At 42.9% G+C, this 17,948-nt stretch overlaps 2 protein-coding genes across 4 annotated transcripts in view; one reads left to right on the top strand and one right to left on the bottom strand.

The window, feature by feature from the left end:
* Positions 1-314: 314 nt before the first annotated feature.
* On the bottom strand, positions 315-8,573 carry ENPP4 (ectonucleotide pyrophosphatase/phosphodiesterase 4). 3 transcript variants are annotated; one of them, XM_037391695.1, is made up of 4 exons: positions 8,034-8,573; positions 5,670-6,534; positions 4,573-4,743; positions 315-2,188 (listed from the first exon to the last, which is right to left on the bottom strand). In XM_037391695.1, exons 2-4 carry the CDS (start codon positions 6,490-6,492, stop codon positions 1,827-1,829), a joined length of 1,356 nt encoding a protein of 451 aa, XP_037247592.1. In that variant the 5' UTR covers positions 6,493-6,534; positions 8,034-8,573; the 3' UTR covers positions 315-1,826. The 3 variants fall into 3 exon arrangements, with proteins under 3 accessions (XP_037247592.1, XP_037247590.1, XP_037247591.1); XM_037391693.1 differs by having other exon boundaries at positions 315-2,191; positions 8,034-8,572; XM_037391694.1 differs by lacking the exon at positions 8,034-8,573 and adding an exon at positions 7,872-8,019 and having other exon boundaries at positions 315-2,191.
* A 1,258-nt stretch (positions 8,574-9,831) lies between these two features.
* Positions 9,832-17,948, top strand: part of CLIC5 (chloride intracellular channel 5) — a 95,696-nt gene continuing 87,579 nt past the window's right edge. The window contains exon 1 of the mRNA XM_037392436.1: positions 9,832-17,373. Coding sequence (XP_037248333.1) covers positions 16,882-17,373 — 492 coding nt within the window. The 5' untranslated portion in view covers positions 9,832-16,881. The remainder of the gene's footprint in view (positions 17,374-17,948) is intronic.

Raw genomic sequence — 17,948 nt, forward strand, 5'->3', positions numbered from 1 at the left:
CATCCTCCCTTTTGCAGCATCTCTAAGCCAGGGTTCTACCCTGCAAAATGTTCACTTCATAGTTACTCATTGATACGGCCTCTTATTACATGTAATTACTTTGAATCTTCCAGCAAGATGAGAAAGTGACTTCTGTGTTCAGTCCAGATATCACTCTATTATATAAAGGCTAAAATCCAGTACACTGTCAGTAACGGTACAGATTTTTCACGGGGCCTGAGTCTCTTTCAAGTTCAGATTAATCCAGAGTAAAGCATTAGTAAGTTGTAACTAGTAATTTGAAAAGGGGGAAGAAAGAAGCAGAACAGGTTAGGTTTTGTATTGTGTTTTTAATCAGTACAATAGAATCCTCAGAGAAGAAGATACAAATCAGTAAAACTCCTACATGTCATTTTAAAAACTCAAGTGTATTTTTTAAAGTGGGCAGTTAAAGGTAACCCTTCCCTCTAAAGTCCACACTTGCATTCAGTTGGATCACTAGAAGGCAGTCTGGGGCTAATACCAAATCACACTGAATTTGAGCTCGTGAACAAGAAACCACATTGCATGCTGCCAGGTACCTCAGCTCTCTCACTTCAGATTATTAGTTCTTAACACTATCAAACTTGCAGAAAAAGGGCTTGGTAACTGCACTTCTCTTTTTGGGTTAGCATTAATAATTGAACCTCACATTCCCTTCCTGCTGAAATACAAGGTACCACTAAAGCTTTCTAAATCAAGTTAGTTTCTTTAACAGCAAGTTACTAGACTTGAGCATTAACAAGTTTCAAGAAAACCATTAGCACTGGTCTTCAGCATTGCTTTGCATCTATACAACTCAGTCACTACAGATAACAGATCTAATCTCAAAAAAGAAATTAACTTTTCCCTTTAAATTTCCGGCATTTAAAAAAAGAGCTTGGAAGCCTTGCTTGATGATTGCATGCCAAACTTTCAATTGTTGCTTTTTAGCACATCACAGCCTTCAAAAGATAATGATCTGCTGGTACACAGGGCAGAACCACCTTTATTACAAAACCACCTTCAGCAGAGTTTACACCTGAAAAGCTTCTCACAGGGTTTAGAAGCAGTAATTGTAGCACTAATTTTAATGCTACAGTCCGTGAAACTGGGTAATCCAAGGATTCTCAGAGTAAACTGACATCCTTGAGATAAGCAAGTAGTACCATCCCAACAGGAACTGTGGAACTAGAAATTTCAGAGCCATCTGCCCAGTGTTGTAACTGCTGAACCGCATAGTTTATTGCTCAAAATAGAAGCAATGCGCACCAATTCTTTCCTCGCTGACTTCTGTTTTCTCTCTGGCCAGTTTCTTGTTGTATTGTTGGCTTAGGGTGGAAACAGAAGTATTAGATCTTCTCTACACCCTCTATCCCCAAATTTAAGAACAACTTGGAACATACTGTCCAAACAGAACTAACTTTAACTCTCATAAAAAAACAGGTCCAAGAACACTAACAGTAGTCAACATGAAATTTAAACATTTATCATTTACAAGTGTTAAAATTCACTTAGTCTATCCTGGCTACTTCGTACTATGGAATTTCATTTTGAAAGTGTTCAAAGGCTTGAATGAAAAACTAAACATCCTTATTTTGTTAAGCATCTCTTCCAGCAGAAAGCCACATGTTCACCATTTTGTTCTAAAAGTATTTTTTACAGGACTACTGGTCAGGTAGCACACACACACACAAGTTAGCAAGATCTGGCTGTACAGTATTGTATACAGATACCATTAAAGTGCATCAAATAATGCCATCCAGTGCAAGTTCAAGCTCTTTTTCCTGAAATCACTATTTAGCAAGCGAGACCAGGCTTCCTACACCCTATCCGATTAAAGGATCGTCATCATCATATTGTAACTGAAGTCGGGAAAATGGCCGTGGGGGAGCTACTCTATTCTTTGAGATTATTATAATGCAGGTGAAAGTGGTCAGTATCATAAGAGCCCCAATAACTATCCCAATAGTTTCTGGAAGATTTATGCACCGCTGGTCAGTGAGCAAGCACTTGATGTTACTGAAAGTGCCATTGTGGGGCTGTGGTGTCAGTCCCAGGATGTGGCACATCATGGGGTAAATATCAACGTTGTTCATTGTGCTCTGCTTGTAACCCCGATGAAAAGCAGGCCCGCGAGCAGCCAGGAATGGATGCATGCTTGGGAGAGTGTTGTCATAACCATGGTCACCTACTGGAGAAATGCAAAGTTAAGGGTTAACATGGCAGTTTCTGTACTGTTTGAATAGCAAATATTCCACTCCCTCTCCTCCCCCACCCCCAGAAGGCATATATTTTAACCAAAGACTAATGCAGAACATAAAAGCAGCTGTTGGACCAAACACAGAAGGAACCCAGAGTTCCTTTCCTCTTCCTCAGTCCCCAGAAGTTTTTCTCATACCCATCTTCAGCCATGCTTCCCCTCACCCCATTATCTCTTTTCCTTTCAGTCATCAACATTTCTAGTTTTCCCCTTCCCACTCCTCAAGGATCACAATGCCTGTGACTGGCACACAAGCAAACATTTGTGGCTACAAGGTCACCGGTACTTGGACATTCGGTAGGTTTTTAAGAACCAGTTCATTTATTTTAAACTCCAGTTTATATTCCAGGTGGAGTACAAACAAGCTAAAAAGCAGCCATAGTAAAATTTCCTAATAACCTGCCTGAAAAATCTGTCCAAGATGCCAAAAATTTGTCATAGCACATGCGGCCCAGTATTTGACTGACTGTATTTAAGTTTTGAGTTAATTTCTTAGTAACAGTTTAACAAGTCTCCCTGAAAACTGTCTCCTTGGCTGCTTCCTTGAAGTTTCTGATGTGAAATATCAAGATTCCTATTGATTAGGTCATGCTCACCACTTCAGTATACTTTCAATATTCCTTTCTAATGTTTTCCACCATTCTGTTTGTTACACAAAGATACTACTGCACCACATCCTGTGTGTGTGTTTTAAAGCAAGTCCTTTTTCTGGATGACTTCCCCCCCCTTCTACTACTTGTTTTGAACAGAGCTCTTACAGCTCCCCTCTCCAGTGAAGTTTCCTCTCATCTCTGAAGCAGGAGGGCTGGTGTGTGCTAACATTGCCAGGAACAGCGTAGGTATTGGTACACTTGCCAATCATTATGCTACCACTTCATGAGGACAAGTACAAGAAACACTTATTAAATAGCCACCTAGGCTAAAACCTCCCCTGCCTGCTTCTGGGAAGCATTGGCTACCAAAATTGTTTTGAAAAGTGATTCACTTCAACTTATAACAATGCTGTTAGGTATAAATACACAGTTACTGGTTTTAGGTACATGAAATTGAATCTAACCGTAAGCAAGAAAGAGACCTCTATTAGACAACACACATGCTAAGTGTTGTCAGTTTGAAGATGATTGTAGCAAATCCGTGGGGAAATTAAAATACAAACATATCTTAAATTAATCCCAGTATTTTTATACAAATAATGAGAAAATTTGAATTTAAATGTGCAAAGGGTAGACAGTAAGAACAGCCAGACTGGGTGAAACAGTTTACACCACCCAGCATCCTGTCTCTGACAGCAGTCACCACAGGGAGCGTGGGAAGTAGCCAACAAGGTTAGCCCTGATACACCAACCAGCCTCAAGCTGCTGGCTCCTCAAGAAAATTCCTGCAAGTTGGTACATTTGTATTTAATTTCTACAAATGGATTTTTCTTTGAAGAATTTGTCCAATCACTTTCTGAATACACACACATATAATATACACACACATGCAGCCTTTGCCTGCAACCAAAATTACGGGTTACATTCTCTTATGATGATGATAATGAAATTATCTCTTAATTTCTTCTGTGACATATACTTTCATTTGACTGTTGCATTTTTTTCATTAAATTATACATGCCTCTTGTCTGCACAAAAAAACCCTGCATATGAAACACCTGGAAATATATATACATACATGTATGTATATGTACATATATATATACACCAATATACATATATATGTAATTTGACATTTATAGCATCTAGTAGGAAGAAAGTGCATAGCTTAGCAATGCACTGTGTGAAGTAACACCTATTTTGTTTCTTTTCTTTGAAACGTGCTATTTGCCCCTAACAGGAAGAACACTGGCTTTTTCACCTGTTACCGTTGTGCTGCTATTATTTTGAGTATTTCCTCCCACTTATTTTTGTTTCCTAGAGTATGTACAGTAACATTAGATGCTGTGTCTTGCAGTCTTCAAGTTATGCTCCCCTGTATGTATTTTATATACAAAAAATAGTTAAACAGTCTAATGGAAGCTTGAGACAGACTGCTAACTTGCCTGAGATAACTCTTAAAAGGGTTCCTCCTCAGGCTATTACATTGAACACAACAAAGCGTTTTAGCCAATGGATTATCCCGCCCATCTCTTCCTCTGTTAAAACACTCCAGGCTCAGGCTGACAATGTTCTGGAAAATGCTGAGATGTTCCTAAAGATGTGTATTTCTAGGGCTCCACTCACTAAACGAGGACCATTCTGCCAATGGCTGGAATGAAAACTAGACTGTTTACCAACACAAATCACCAAGAGCACAAATGAGGAAAACACACTTACATTTTGAAAGTGACTCATTTTGTACAATTGTCCAGCCTTCATCTGCAACCAGAATTATGGGTTGAATTCTCTTATTATGACGATAATGAAATCTCTCTGGAATTTCTTCTTTGAGATACACTTTCATGTGACTGCTGCACCTTTTCAGGAAGTTATACACATCTCTTTTGTCTGCCAAGAAAAAAAAAACCTGCATGTAAACCAGCTGTAAATTATGTCATGTTTACCACAATCATCTATCACCAAAGATGCATTTTTTTCAAAACAATTATTTTTTAAAAAGGCACACAGAAAAGATTTTTTCCAGTCCCTAATGAAACACTACATATATTGAGGTGGATTTTACTGTTTGCTCTCAATTTAAATCAGGCATCTCACAACTGTGGTTTTGGACCTACAATTCAACCTACCCTCTATGCTTGCAGGGGAGCAAGGCAAAATTCAAGCAGAGAAATCAAGATAAAGCAAGCACACACCAAAGTAGTCAATATTTTATCCAAACCAGTGTTAAATTTTGTTACATTATAAATCACTTTTTTCATTAGAACTGCTTCAGTCTGGCCACAGTTGTGGAAACCGAGACCAGCAGTGTCATGATTTAGAGACATATCTGTCAGTAACTGCTCCACGACACAAAAATTGACTTCACAGTAAAGTTTCATTCACAGGAACAGAAGTGATCAAGGTAGGGTTTAGATTTTTACTTGGAAGTTTAGACAATGACATCGTTTATTCTGAATAAACACGAAGGTTTACTTCAGGCTCACTTTGAATTAGAACCATACAGGCTAAGTGAGCAACAAGCCAGTAGGCATACTAAGTGCCTATCTACCTTCTCAACAAGCTGGACCAGGACCATCTTTGCCACCCATAGCAACTTGACAAGAAACTCTCCTTGGCCTATTGATTACCAAAACAATTTGTAAACAAACATTATTTAGCTTGTTCATTAAATAATGTCAAAGTTCTGCAATATGACCTACACTGGTTTTGCAAAAGATGCGAACAGTCTATGATAGTGTGTACTTTTTAGTAGTAAGATGAACAAGATCTAATTCTTGGTGTATGACTTTAAAATAGCACAAACCAAAACATACTCTCCCTTGGCAGCACTGCAGCAACTGGAGTCTTGTCTATCAGAGTATAGTTATTGCGACCAATGCAGCTGTCCAGGATAATCAGCTTCTTTGCAGAACAGGATGCCATTCCATGATCACTTGTTATTATGATATTAATACTGTCCCACAAACCCAATGCCTTCAATTTATTAATAAGGAAACCAATATGATTATCCACTTCTTCTAATACTCTGCGCATGTTCTCAGTGTCATCTGGTCCATACTTGTGCCCACTTGCATCAGGTTCTTCCCAGTATAATGTAGCAAAGCTGACTACTGGATTAGAGCTGTTCAGCCACGCAACAATTTGCTCCACTCTCTCCTCAAACGTTACTGAAAAGTTATACTTCATAAAGAACTGAGGGGTCGTATCGTTGATTTTTACATCGGTACCAGGCCACATTGCAGCAGCACTTGCTCCATTTCCCTGCTGTTGATTTGTTACCCAAATTGGAACTGCCCCGTTCCACCAGAAGGGATCTGAATCATTGAACTGTGAGAACTTTTTCTTGGCATCTACGTCGTACATGTCATTAGCCACAATACCATGACTTTCTTCGTATAAACCTGTCACTATGGTATAATGGTTTGGGAAAGTCTTGGTGATGAAAGCATTTGTAACCTGTTTTACAAGCACACCATCCTCAATGAATTTCTGAAGATGAGGAAGGTTATAGGTTTCCAGGTAATCAGCCCTGAAGCCATCAAAGGACACGAGGAGTAGCCTGGCTACCGAATCACCAGTAGAGTGAGCACAACAGGCAACTATTCCAGAAAGAAATAATGTTAACATCGAGTTCATTGTTGACACTTCAAAGTATTTCCAGCAGGTAATCAGATGCACCTGAAAAAAATGAGGAGATAAGGCACATAACACAAAATATTAGACTAGAACCAGTTTAACTAGCTATACATTAGGTACATATCTTCCTTAGAGAGGTTAACTGCAAAGTAACTGGTGTAAACAACCACTGAAGTCAACAGTATTTCCCTACCGACTTCAGAAGCTTCTCATATATTGTCATCGTTTTTCATATATTGTCATAGGTTTTCATACATTAAAACAAATGAGCAATGAGATTTTTTTATTCCAGACTAAATGAAAGGAAGAATTGTTTTCTTTCTTTTAAGCAATTATTCCATCGTTCTGTGCATCTTGTTACAATCCTACATTCCATGACACTCAGTTTTTCCTCATGTTCAAGCACAAGCACCTGAACAATTCCAGCCTCACATTTAAGACTCCTCTGCAGCTCTCAATCCTTATTACACATCACTCTTCAGACCAGAAGTTTGTTTTCCACTGTAATTACAATTTTTCTTTTTCATCCCACCTTTCTTTTTCCACAGTTTCTACTCTCTCAAGTTGCTGGAAGACTTATGAACCTTTCAACGTTCCCATTTACTCATTGCTCACTCTATACATGGCACTGCCAGGAGTAACTTCTGTTTTCCTTCTAAGGTGTTGTACATCTACCTTAACAGTATTTAAACCTGTTCTTTACATATTGTATTTCTTTCTCACAAAAAAAAGAGGCGCATTAGTAACCTTAGCTATGAGGCAAGTATTTCTCACCAAGGAATTCATTACTATTACAAATGCAAGGCATGATTTGTAAGTGGGTTTTTTCCCCCACCCCCTAAACTTATGTGTGATGAGCACTTTGTTCAGGAAGGTAAAGAAGAATTCTTTAAGCCTTGAAGAAAGAGGAAGTGAAGCTCCAGGTTCCACAGAAATTTTTGCAATATTGTTAGACAGCGTATTTACTTCTCAGGAAGAACCTCGCTCCAGCAAATTTCTCCTTTATCTCACTTGCATAAACTAGGGTGACTCTAGGAGGAACAGCAGGAATCTTCCTTCCTAACTGTAGCGACACATTCTGGCCTGGCTCAACCCTTTCCCCCAAAGTCTTTAAAAACTGTGAGTGTATTCTATAAGCATAAGTCACTTTCATGTTAAGTTAAAGCTTTAGCAGTGAAAGGAACTCAAGAGCATAGGAAATCATCCCCCCCCTTCCCCTGCAGTCAAGTTAAAACGTCTATACAAGCGTTAGAAGAAAAGACTATCCCAACCAGCATTAAGGTATTCCCTGACACAAAGGATGTGTAACACACTGCGCCTTTACAGAGGGGGGAGGAATGAAAAAAGAAATTAAATGAGCGAGGGAAGCAGACAATCACCCGTTTCACGCTGCCAGGTGCTTTAAAAAGCAGAACCCGAGTGTTTCATAGTCCTAAGGCGTGAGACCACACCAGAAACTCCGAAACACTCCAAGGATGCTCAAGCGTTTCTGCTCTTACACTACCGCGGCCAACTCCAAGAGCCACCAGCATTCCAGCTACCTGCCCTCGAACCTCCTCCACCTTCCAGCCAGGTTTCCAGGTCTCCAGCGGCTCCGTCCGGCCAGGAACGCGTTACCCCGCCCGAGAGCCGGCGACAGCTGCGGCGGCGCCGCTCCCCTCACCCGGCGGGCAGGACGGGCCCGGCAGCGCGGGCAGGCACCGCCGCGGCACCGGCCTCGCCCGGGGGGGCCCGGCGGCGGCCAGCCCCGCCGCCTCGCCCGGCACAGCCGGGACCAGCTCCACGCCGCCCGCCGAGCCTTTCTCTTTTCCCCTCACACACCGTACGACGGGGGTGGGGTGGGGGCCGGAGTACGAAGCCCGAGCCCGGCGGAGAGGGGTGTCCCGCGGCCCGGGCTGTGCCAGGGCAGCCTCCTCACAGCTTCCCGCCGCGGGAGACCTCCCCGCCCGCCGCCGCCCCCTTCCACGCCGCGGTCCTGCCCCCAGCCCGCGGCCCGGGCCCGCTCCTGCCGCCAGCGCCGGGCAAGGCTCGGGTGCCGCCGGAGGTGACCGGCCGCGGCGGGGGCAGCACCGCGCCTGCGCACGCGCTGGCCGCGCGGCCCCAACTGCCACTGCCGGCGGCGGCGGCGCGGCCCTCGCGGGGGGAGGGGGGGCGCGGGAACGGGGGGGAGCTCGTCAGCGGGCCCGGTCTCCGCCGGATGCGATTGGCTGGGGGCCCGCTGGCGGGAGCTCCGATTGGCTTCAGTGGAGTGGGCGTGGCGCTGTGAGACGCGGCGGGCGGGGGAGCTGTGGGGGATCGAGGGGAGCTGGGGTGAGGGGTCTGGGGGGATGGAGGCGAGCAGAGCTGAGGGGAGGTGCGCTGGGGTGAGCCATGGGGGATCGAGGGGAGCTGGGGTGAGGGGTCTGGGGGGGATGGAGGCGAGCAGAGCTGAGGGGAGGTGCGCTGGGGTGAGCCATGGGGGATCGAGGGGAGCTGGGGTGAGGGGTCTGGGGGGGATGGAGGCGAGCAGAGCTGAGGGGAGGTGCGCTGGGGTGAGCCATGGGGGATCGAGGGGAGCTGGGGTGAGGGGTCTGGGGGGGATGGAGGCGAGCAGAGCTGAGGGGAGGTGTGCTGGGGTGAGCCATGGGGGATCGAGGGGAGCTGTGGTGAGGGGTCTGGGGGGGATGGAGGCGAGCAGAGCTGAGGGGAGGTGCGCTGGGGTGAGCCATGGGGGATCGAGGGGAGCTGGGGTGAGGGGTCTGGGGGGATGGAGGCGAGCAGAGCTGAGGGGAGGTGTGCTGGGGTGAGCCATGGGGGATCGAGGGGAGCTGGGGTGAGGGGTCTGGGGGGGATGGAGGCGAGCAGAGCTGAGGGGAGGTGCGCTGGGATGAGCCATGGGGGATCGAGGGGAGCTGGGGTGAGGGGTCTGGGGGGGATGGAGGCGAGCAGAGCTGAGGGGAGGTGCGCTGGGGTGAGCCATGGGGGATCGAGGGGAGCTGGGGTGAGGGCAGGTAAGCTGAGGTGAGGTGAGCCATGGGGGATCGAGGGGGCTGAGGTGGGAGGAGCCATGGGGATCGAGGGGAGCAGAGCTGAGGGGAGGTGAGCTGAGGTGAGAGGGTGCTGTGGGGAGCTGAAGTGAGGGGGGGCTGTGGGGAGCCGAACTGAGGGGGGGCTGTGGGGAGCCATGGGGGATAGAGGGGAGCAAATCTGAGGGGAGGTGAGGGTGGCTGAAAGAAACTGAGATGAGGGTAGCAGAAATGGGGAGAGCTATAGGGAGCCATGGGGGGGCTGAGGGGAGGTGAGATGAGGGAGGCTGAGATGAGGGGAGTTGTAGGGAGCCGTGGAGGGCTGAGAGGAGCAGGGCTGTAGGGAGCTGAGGGGAGTGGGTCTGAGGGAGCTGTGACAGGCAGCTGCTTCAAGCAGGAGGATGTGGTGTGTTGCAGGGGAGCATGGGTTTTTACGAGAGGCATGTTAGCCCCGAGAGACATGTTAGCCCCCCTGGGCTGGGATGCGGGTGGGTTGGTCCCCAAGGTGGGATGGTGAGGCTTGCTGGTAAGGGATCAGAGCTTGCTTCAGGTACGGGCTGTTTGCTGGGTCTGCTGGCATGGCCCATGGCTGCAGAAGGATGCCATGGGGTGAGGCGAGGTGAAGCTGTGACAGGGTGTGTTACTGGGTGTTGTCCTGTGTTTCCCTAGGATGCCCCCTGTAACGTGCCTCCTTTGCAGGTGTCTCAGCAGCCCCAGGCTGTGGCCTTTGCAAGGCAATGGTGGTTGTCAGTGTGATGTGACTACAAAATCTCCGAGTTCTCCATGACTCCTGCTCCCTTGTGGTCATGGAGCTCTGAAAGTTGTCTGTTCGTAATGTTTTCCTGTGTATGACCTTTTTGTGCTCCTCTGTGACAGCACTGGTTTACCCTAAAAGATGAAACACGTGCAGGAAAATTGTGAATGTGTTGTTGAATGTAAGTACTCAGAATACCACTGCTGCTTTTAGGAAGTCAGTGTGTAGTATGAAGGGCTGAGGTCTGGTTTGGGTCCTGGTATAAATTTGTTTCATAAATTAAGGCAAATATTTTACATTCCCTTGGTTTTCCTTTTTATTGTGAGAAGGGATTAGTAATTCTGCAAAACCTCTTTAAGTTACTGGTGCTGAGTAACAATGAAATCAGCTCTGTGTAAATAGAGCAAATTTGTCCTTTAATAGCACAGAGCAGGAGTCATTGCTCCGTTTTAAACCTCATCAGAACTGGAGAAAGACATGCTTATAGCTTCATGTTTGGCTTAAGCAGAGGATCTGAATTTCATTCTGTGTATCCTGCTAGTGTGTTTATTCTAAATGCTGTGTAGATTTGAGTTTGTTTCTTCCTAATGGCTTTCACATATGTATGATTTTGGCAGGTTGTGCTACCTGCGCATGCCAACTGTAGAGTGGCTCTAAAGATATGGTACAATAGGCTGCAAGGTGACAAGCCTCTGATTCACCTTGATTTATGGAATGTAGCAAAGCAAGTGATTGTAAAAGAGGAAAAACAAATTCCAGGTGAGCTAGATAAGACTTCTTGTAGCTATGTACATGTTGTATGTCAAGGTTTTTTTGTGGCCCCCCCTCCCCTTTTGTTTGGTTTTGTTACACTAATTCAGCTTTGTAAATATGCATGACAGTTGATCATGTGGGGAAGGGAAGTGTCCTTTATGAATTACTTTATTGTATTTCCTTCAAAATATTTATTACACAGAGTGAATTAGAGGTCAGGGGAATGCATAACAGGTGCAGTCTTTTAGCCAGTTCCATCAAATTACGATTGAGGCCTTGTTACAAACTCTATGCAGAGACACAAATTTTAAGCATCCAGGCTCTTTTGCTGACCTAGTTTGACAACATACTTACTCAGCTATTCAGTCCTAAAAGGTGTGAGTAATCTCTTGTTTACCCTCACCCATGTGCTTTGAAATTTCACCTATTCATGAGCCCAGCCTAATATAATGTGTTCAGTTTGACACATCATGAAGGCAGCATACCATGCAAGCTCTGGACTTTGAACTGGGCTGGCTAATATGTATCACGTATTTAATGCAGCACTTTGTTCCATATGCTTACAAGAAATGGGTGAGTTACCTGTATGCTTGTATTAAGAGGAGTAAAACTGGGAACTACCAAGATGTTTGCCTTTCACTGTTTTCATCTCTGCATTGTATCTCACTCCAAGTTTATCTGTATGGACTGCAGTTCTTCTAAGCACTAGACCATACTAAATCCTGTCAGAAGCTGTACAGATTTACTGCTGTAGTATAACTGAGCACTGCAGCTCAAAAACCATTACATGCATTTGTTTGTGTCAGTGGAATTTAGTGAATGACAGGAAGTAAAGGGTAGGCAACCCAAAATATTCTCAGTGTTTGGCTAGGTTTAGTAAAACACTTAAATTTCTAGATGGGAAACTGTACCCTCCTATTGACAGTGTTGTGGAGGGGAAGCAACTCCTTGTTTATTCAGATGAAAACTAGATGTTGCATATGAATAGTTCAGATACTTGTATTAAGTACTTAAGAAAAAGCAGGGCATTTTCATTACTTAGAGTTAAAATAACTTCGTGTTGAAAGAGAAACATTTTCCTGTATTTTTCCATTTTTTCCCCCTCAGTTTTGTCCATCTGACAAAAATCTCTGTGATCATTTTTGCTGAGTAGGTTTTTTACCTGTCATTTACTGTGTTTTGATGCATCTTTATATCGTTGAGATGAAGAAAAATAGCAAGGTTTTTCATAAAACCATAAAAGGGCTGGGTGACTAACAGCTGTTAAACTGTATTAGACTTTAAGCTTTTATTGCCCATTTAATCTGAAGAATAGGTTGTATATGGAGTCTATAAACGAAACAGGGCTCTCAGCCATGCTGTTTCTCAAGCTGGCTGTGGAACGCTATCCCTTAGGCTGCATGACAGGGTGACACAGGGTAGTGTGGTGTTTCTGCCTTCTCTATTTCAGTTACTAGAGCCTCTACTGTAAACAAGCTTGAAGCCAGGTTGCTGGGCTTTCTATGGGTGCTTAGTTTCAGAGGTAAACAAGGCTGGTGAAATGATGCCAAATTTTACAGGCAAATGAAAATCTTTTCCTTGAAGCACTTTAGTGAACAAAAAGTCAATATTTCTTAGGCATTTGGGTATTCTAATGGAGTTTCCAAATGGAGTTGGAGAGCAAACCAAACAGTTTTGTACGAGGACCTGGAAGACCACAAATAAAGGGCTTTGAAACATCCAAATCAGGAATAATTGTTTAAGCCCTGCAGCAGGTAAAGCAGGTTTTCAAATGTCTGTTGACATATAACTGCTTCCGGTATTTTTAACAACTAAAAGCTGTTGATAACGTGCAAGTTGAGTGTCCTGTACAAAATAATTTTCTATTGTTTGTCTAGTTCCCAGTGGAGAAGTGTCTGTCTTATGCGGAGTTAAATTTACTAATATGTTGGCTTTAAATATGCCTTTTATGTAGTCAGTAGCAAAGCAAAATCTGGGTGAAGGTGAATGACAATTATTACAGCGCGGCCCTGAATTTACAATCCAGCCCCTCAAGGCTACAGAATACAGGTCAGCATTAGCTGAGCAACGAAGGGATTTCTGCAGGTCTGCTTCAAGGATGTGCTGACTCCTGTGTGAAATGGTGTGATGATCAAAATCTACCAAACCACAGTCTTCTGAAATGTTTTGTGTTTTTTTTTTCTTCTTAATTTTGTTTTCCTTACTAAGTCTTAAATTCAATGCAGAAACTGCTGTGGCTTTGCATGTCAACAGTTAAGATGAAACTGAGCTGAAGCATGTGTTTCAGAAGATGAACAAACTACGTATGCACACATACAATACAGATAAAATTGTCAGCATACCTGTGTGACTTCTTGTCCTTCATAAGGTATGTCCTTCATAGCAGCGTGGTTCCAGTGATCCGCTTGGGTGCCCAAAGGGGACCACCCAAAGGCTGGAGCAAAACAGGGCCATACTGAACAATCCTTGTTGCTCCTTCTCACAAAATCATTTCTATTTTGAAAAACTGTGGGGATCTGCTCATGCTCGGACCTCTAAAGAATGCTGGTTTTCACAGTCTGTTCCTGTTATGCAGGCCTGTGAGTCTTAATGGCTGTAGGAAAAACTGGGTAGAGGAACCTGGGTCTCTCATTCTTATAGAGAGCACAGAGCCAAAACAGAAGCATGCCCTACACAGAGATTTCCCAAAAGATCTGAATATGGCATAAAGGTCTTATCCTCATGTTGTTTACTGCAAGATTGGCAATGAATAAAGCATTACTGTTTATGAACTGTGAAGAGATGAGGTGCTGCTAATGATGTAGGTAAAAGTTGAGGCTGGAAATGGTGCAAGGAAGTTTATTTGTTGTTGATTTCATCCAGGTATTTAGTGCAGTCAGGAGTGAAAAAGAAGTGGTACAATTTTATTGCAATTCTGTTGTAATATGTCTATAAACCATAAACAGTCTTTCTCCCAGAGCCTACAGTGTAGTTTTGATAATGTACTTGAATTACAGGTTGCAAAGCTTTGGAAATGTTTGAGCTTTACAAAGAAAAAAAAGTTAATTTTGTAAAATTAGCATCCTGAATGGCCAGGAACATTGATGGTTTTTGCATTGAGTGCTCGTAAGTGCAGATGACCCTATAGTGCTTGGATTTGATGATCTTAAAGGTCTTTTCCAGCCTAAATGAGTCTTATGATTCTATGAAATTAAGTGCGGTCAAATTTACTCGAGGGCTTTATCACTACTGCAGGAGTGGAGTCTGGATCTCAGAGCTGAATGTTACTTTTCTTTGCTTTTGGGGGGGGGGGGAAGAGGAAGGGAGAACTTGGGTAACTCACATTTCTGACTAATGAAATCCAGATCAACTACATTAAATAATACTCATACATTATGCTCTTATTCCTTATTTTACCTGTGCTGTTTTGTACCCTCCAGCAGGCGGTGCTGCATCCTGCTAATGTCTTCTTCATGGAGGAAAAAACAAAATCAGTCATTTGATTTAATTCCGTGCAACTGGACTTTGCTCTTTGTTTTGTGTCATGAGTGTGTCTGTGTTCTTTTCTTCCTCAAGTTTTTTGCCAGCAGAGTTACTAAGGAGGGAATTTTTATGATCCCAGCATATTTGATCTTGCAAGCACTCTGTAAGAAGAGGTTGAACATCGGTGGGAGTTGCTTATCAAGGCCGTGCTCAGAGCAAGTTGAACAGACACAGGCAGAAATACACTTGTATTTCTACAAAATGTGAAGAAATGCAAGTTTTTTCTTAAAAGTAAAAAATATTCTTAAGAATGTTAAACTTACAAAAGTTTCTAGTTGGCTCATTGGTTTTCCCCTTTCTTGAGCTTTAGTAGTTTAAGCTCATGATTTTAAATCAGTCTTACGATTAGCCTAATATTGAATCAACTGGTCTTGAATGCTAGAAGTTTTCAATACAGATTACACAGCACACATTTCAGAATCTCTTATTTAGGATTTCCATGTGAAGTATTGTGGCTGAGTTGCATACAGAAAATGTAAAGAGGAGGTATACTCCATTGTGTTTGCTGATAGACCACTTGTGCCAGGCAAGAATTTGTGGGTAATAATAGTTGAAATTAGGCCTTGATATAGGTTACTATCCTTTAAGTCCTTGAGTTGCATCAGTCCAGAAATGCATCATGAGCTAAGAGATCTCATTGATCTCTGATACTTGCCTGCGTTTTTGTACTTTATTGCTGGTTTCATGTAGGGAGTTGGAATTGTGCTGTAGTGTTTTTCCTCACTGTTACAGTGATTAGACTTGGTTGTGGCTGTAATTTTGGCACTGCTGGGGTTATCTAGAAGCCTCAGAAGGTGAATCCAAGTTTAGTAAGCTGAAGTATTGATTTGGTTTTGATATTTAATTTTATTAGTAGTCTTAAATGTTCAGTATAAGAACACTGACAATAAACTACAATCATACATCTCAGGCAGGCAGGACCTGCTACTCTGCCATGTGAAACAGCCTGTGTTCCCCTGCTTGTTCTGTTTGTGGGTAGCTGGAGTTAAAATCTTTCTCTTTAACCCCTCTTCTGTGTTTCTTCTAGAAATCCAACCTGGCTGTGGCAGTTACCTCTCAGGAAGTTACAAGGATGGGTCAGGAGGAAAACACCTTTGTTTTTCCTTTGGCTCAAACCCAAAAGGTTAAATATCATTAGATTCTGAGAAATTCTGTAGTAATCTGCATAATCCAGATGCAGTAAATATATAGATAAAAAGTCTTTCGTCACTAAGGTCTGACGTTCTCATAACTTTGATAAATGTAGATTTTGATCTTTAATGAGTTTCAGCTCTGTTGTTTTCAGATGCTCTAGAATATGTATCTGTCTTTAAAAGGGCAGTTAATTTTGTGCTAAAGCTGAAGATATTCATCTGCTTCAGAGTTTTGTCTGTCTCTCCTCTTTTTAGAGAAAAGGAACCGTATAGACAAGGTGGCTAAATAGATTGCTAAAGTCAAGTGGCATTAACCCAACTTTGGCAGTTTGGGCCTGTGTGTTATGACATGGAGATATATAAACTAGATGTGATTATAAGCAAGTGATATATTAAGTAAACATAATAGTTGTTAATGCTTATTCAGTGCTTTCTTTTCCTAGATTCCAGGGCAGCTCACAAGACTTTATACAGTTTTTGGCCCTAGTTTATAGGTGAGAGGATGAAGTCACTAAATGTGAAATGAGTGGTTCAAGGTCCCTAAGTGAACCGGTGGCAAAACTGAAAAGAGTTCAGGTTTGATGCATTTTCCTCGTGGCTATACCATTTTATAATATTTTTCTTTTCTTTGTATTTTTTTATAAGTGATCATCATTCATTGATGGTGGTGTGAGTAACAACTGAAACATTGCAGATGATTGCTTGTATTGTTGAGGCAATTTTGCCTTGCTTTTCCTTGAAGCTAGGCTTTTGTGTGTTGAAAATATGAGTGAGTGGGTAAATCTTGTATTTCTACATCTTCACACAAAAGGTACATAAGATTTCCAGTAAAACCATTTTTGACTTCCTGTGAAAGAATACATATATTTTTTACCATAGCGTTCTAGTACTGGTAAGTGTTTCAGCTTTTTTTCACTGTATTTGGCCAGACTGTATCTGGAGGAACAAGTGATTACAGCTCCTAAGATATGGTTACCAGCAGTCAGATCAACAAAGGGGTTAAAAATTGAGACAGCCCTATCTTTTACTTCAGTGGAAGTGTAGCTGTTTATTTAAAGCTCTCAGTAAATGATTGTTGGAGATCTGCCATTCACAGCAGAGCATTCAGAAAGCATACCACAGACTCTGCTTCCTCCTGAAGAGCATTTGTCTGTCAACATTTCACTTTAATTGTAGTCTTTTAAGGTACCAGAAGGCAGGCAAAACTCACCGGCCAGCAGTCATGGAAGATCAGGTCTTTACCAATGTTTATCAGAATGTTGACACTACCAGTATCTATGAGATTCCAGACACTGAGGAAGACAAAGGGGATAATCTTTATGATCATGTCCATGAAGAACCAGCATCTCCTTGTTCCATCACTACTATCCCAGAGAGCATGGATAGTAGTCAAGAGAGTTCAGAAGATAGCTGTAGTAATTCTGTGGCCTCTCAGCATGGGGCTGATGGGGAGGATGGTTCTTCTTCATCTCACCATGGTGCTGAAGAAGACCATTCATACCAGGAGATGGATCTGATGAGTCCAACTCTGGAAGATAAACATGCAGAGGACATGATGTTTGAGAGCAACATTCATTTTCCTCTGGATTTCCAGTTGCGTCGGAGCCCAAACACCTCTTCCAACTCTTTAACTTCCCGCAAGTTCCCTCTTAACAATAACTTTGGAGAGAGTGACAACTTTCAGCAAGATTGCGAGATTTTCATGTTTGTAAAGGTAAGAGCTTGGGTGTTTCTAAGAATGCACTGGTTTTAAATGCCAAATCAATGCATGTGTCCTCCAAATCAGTAAAATACGAATACCCACTGCTTTGTTCCCAACTCTGCTGCCTGCGTGCTGCAGGGGACCAGTCCATTCACTTCCCTCTTACAGCTTAAGTCACAGAAAGAGAAGGTTTGTGTTGTACGGAGATGCCTGGGATTTCTTCACTTCAAGTAGGAGTATGAGTGTGGTGAAGGTATTCTGATTGTTACTGCAGTTCATGTATTCTGTGAAATCTCCCTGCTGTTACAGCTAGACTACTACTGCCTGAACTGGTTAGTTAAGCTAGTTCAGTTATCCCTGCGTTTCACTATCTATCTAGTACCTGACAGCTCAAAAGTGAAAGTTATTAATTCTATGAAGAAAACTAAATATATAGTTTAAACAATGGCAACAAAATTTGCACAAATGCTCATCCCTGAAAGAGGTCTTTCTTTTACTTCTTTCAATGTTTAGATTAATGTATTTCTGTGACAATTTTAACATGTACTTTTCATAAATTTCAAGTTAGGTATAAATTACTGAGGGGA

The sequence above is a fragment of the Falco rusticolus genome, chromosome 6 (genome assembly GCF_015220075.1).
Source record: "Falco rusticolus isolate bFalRus1 chromosome 6, bFalRus1.pri, whole genome shotgun sequence".
NCBI lineage: Eukaryota > Metazoa > Chordata > Aves > Falconiformes > Falconidae > Falco > Falco rusticolus.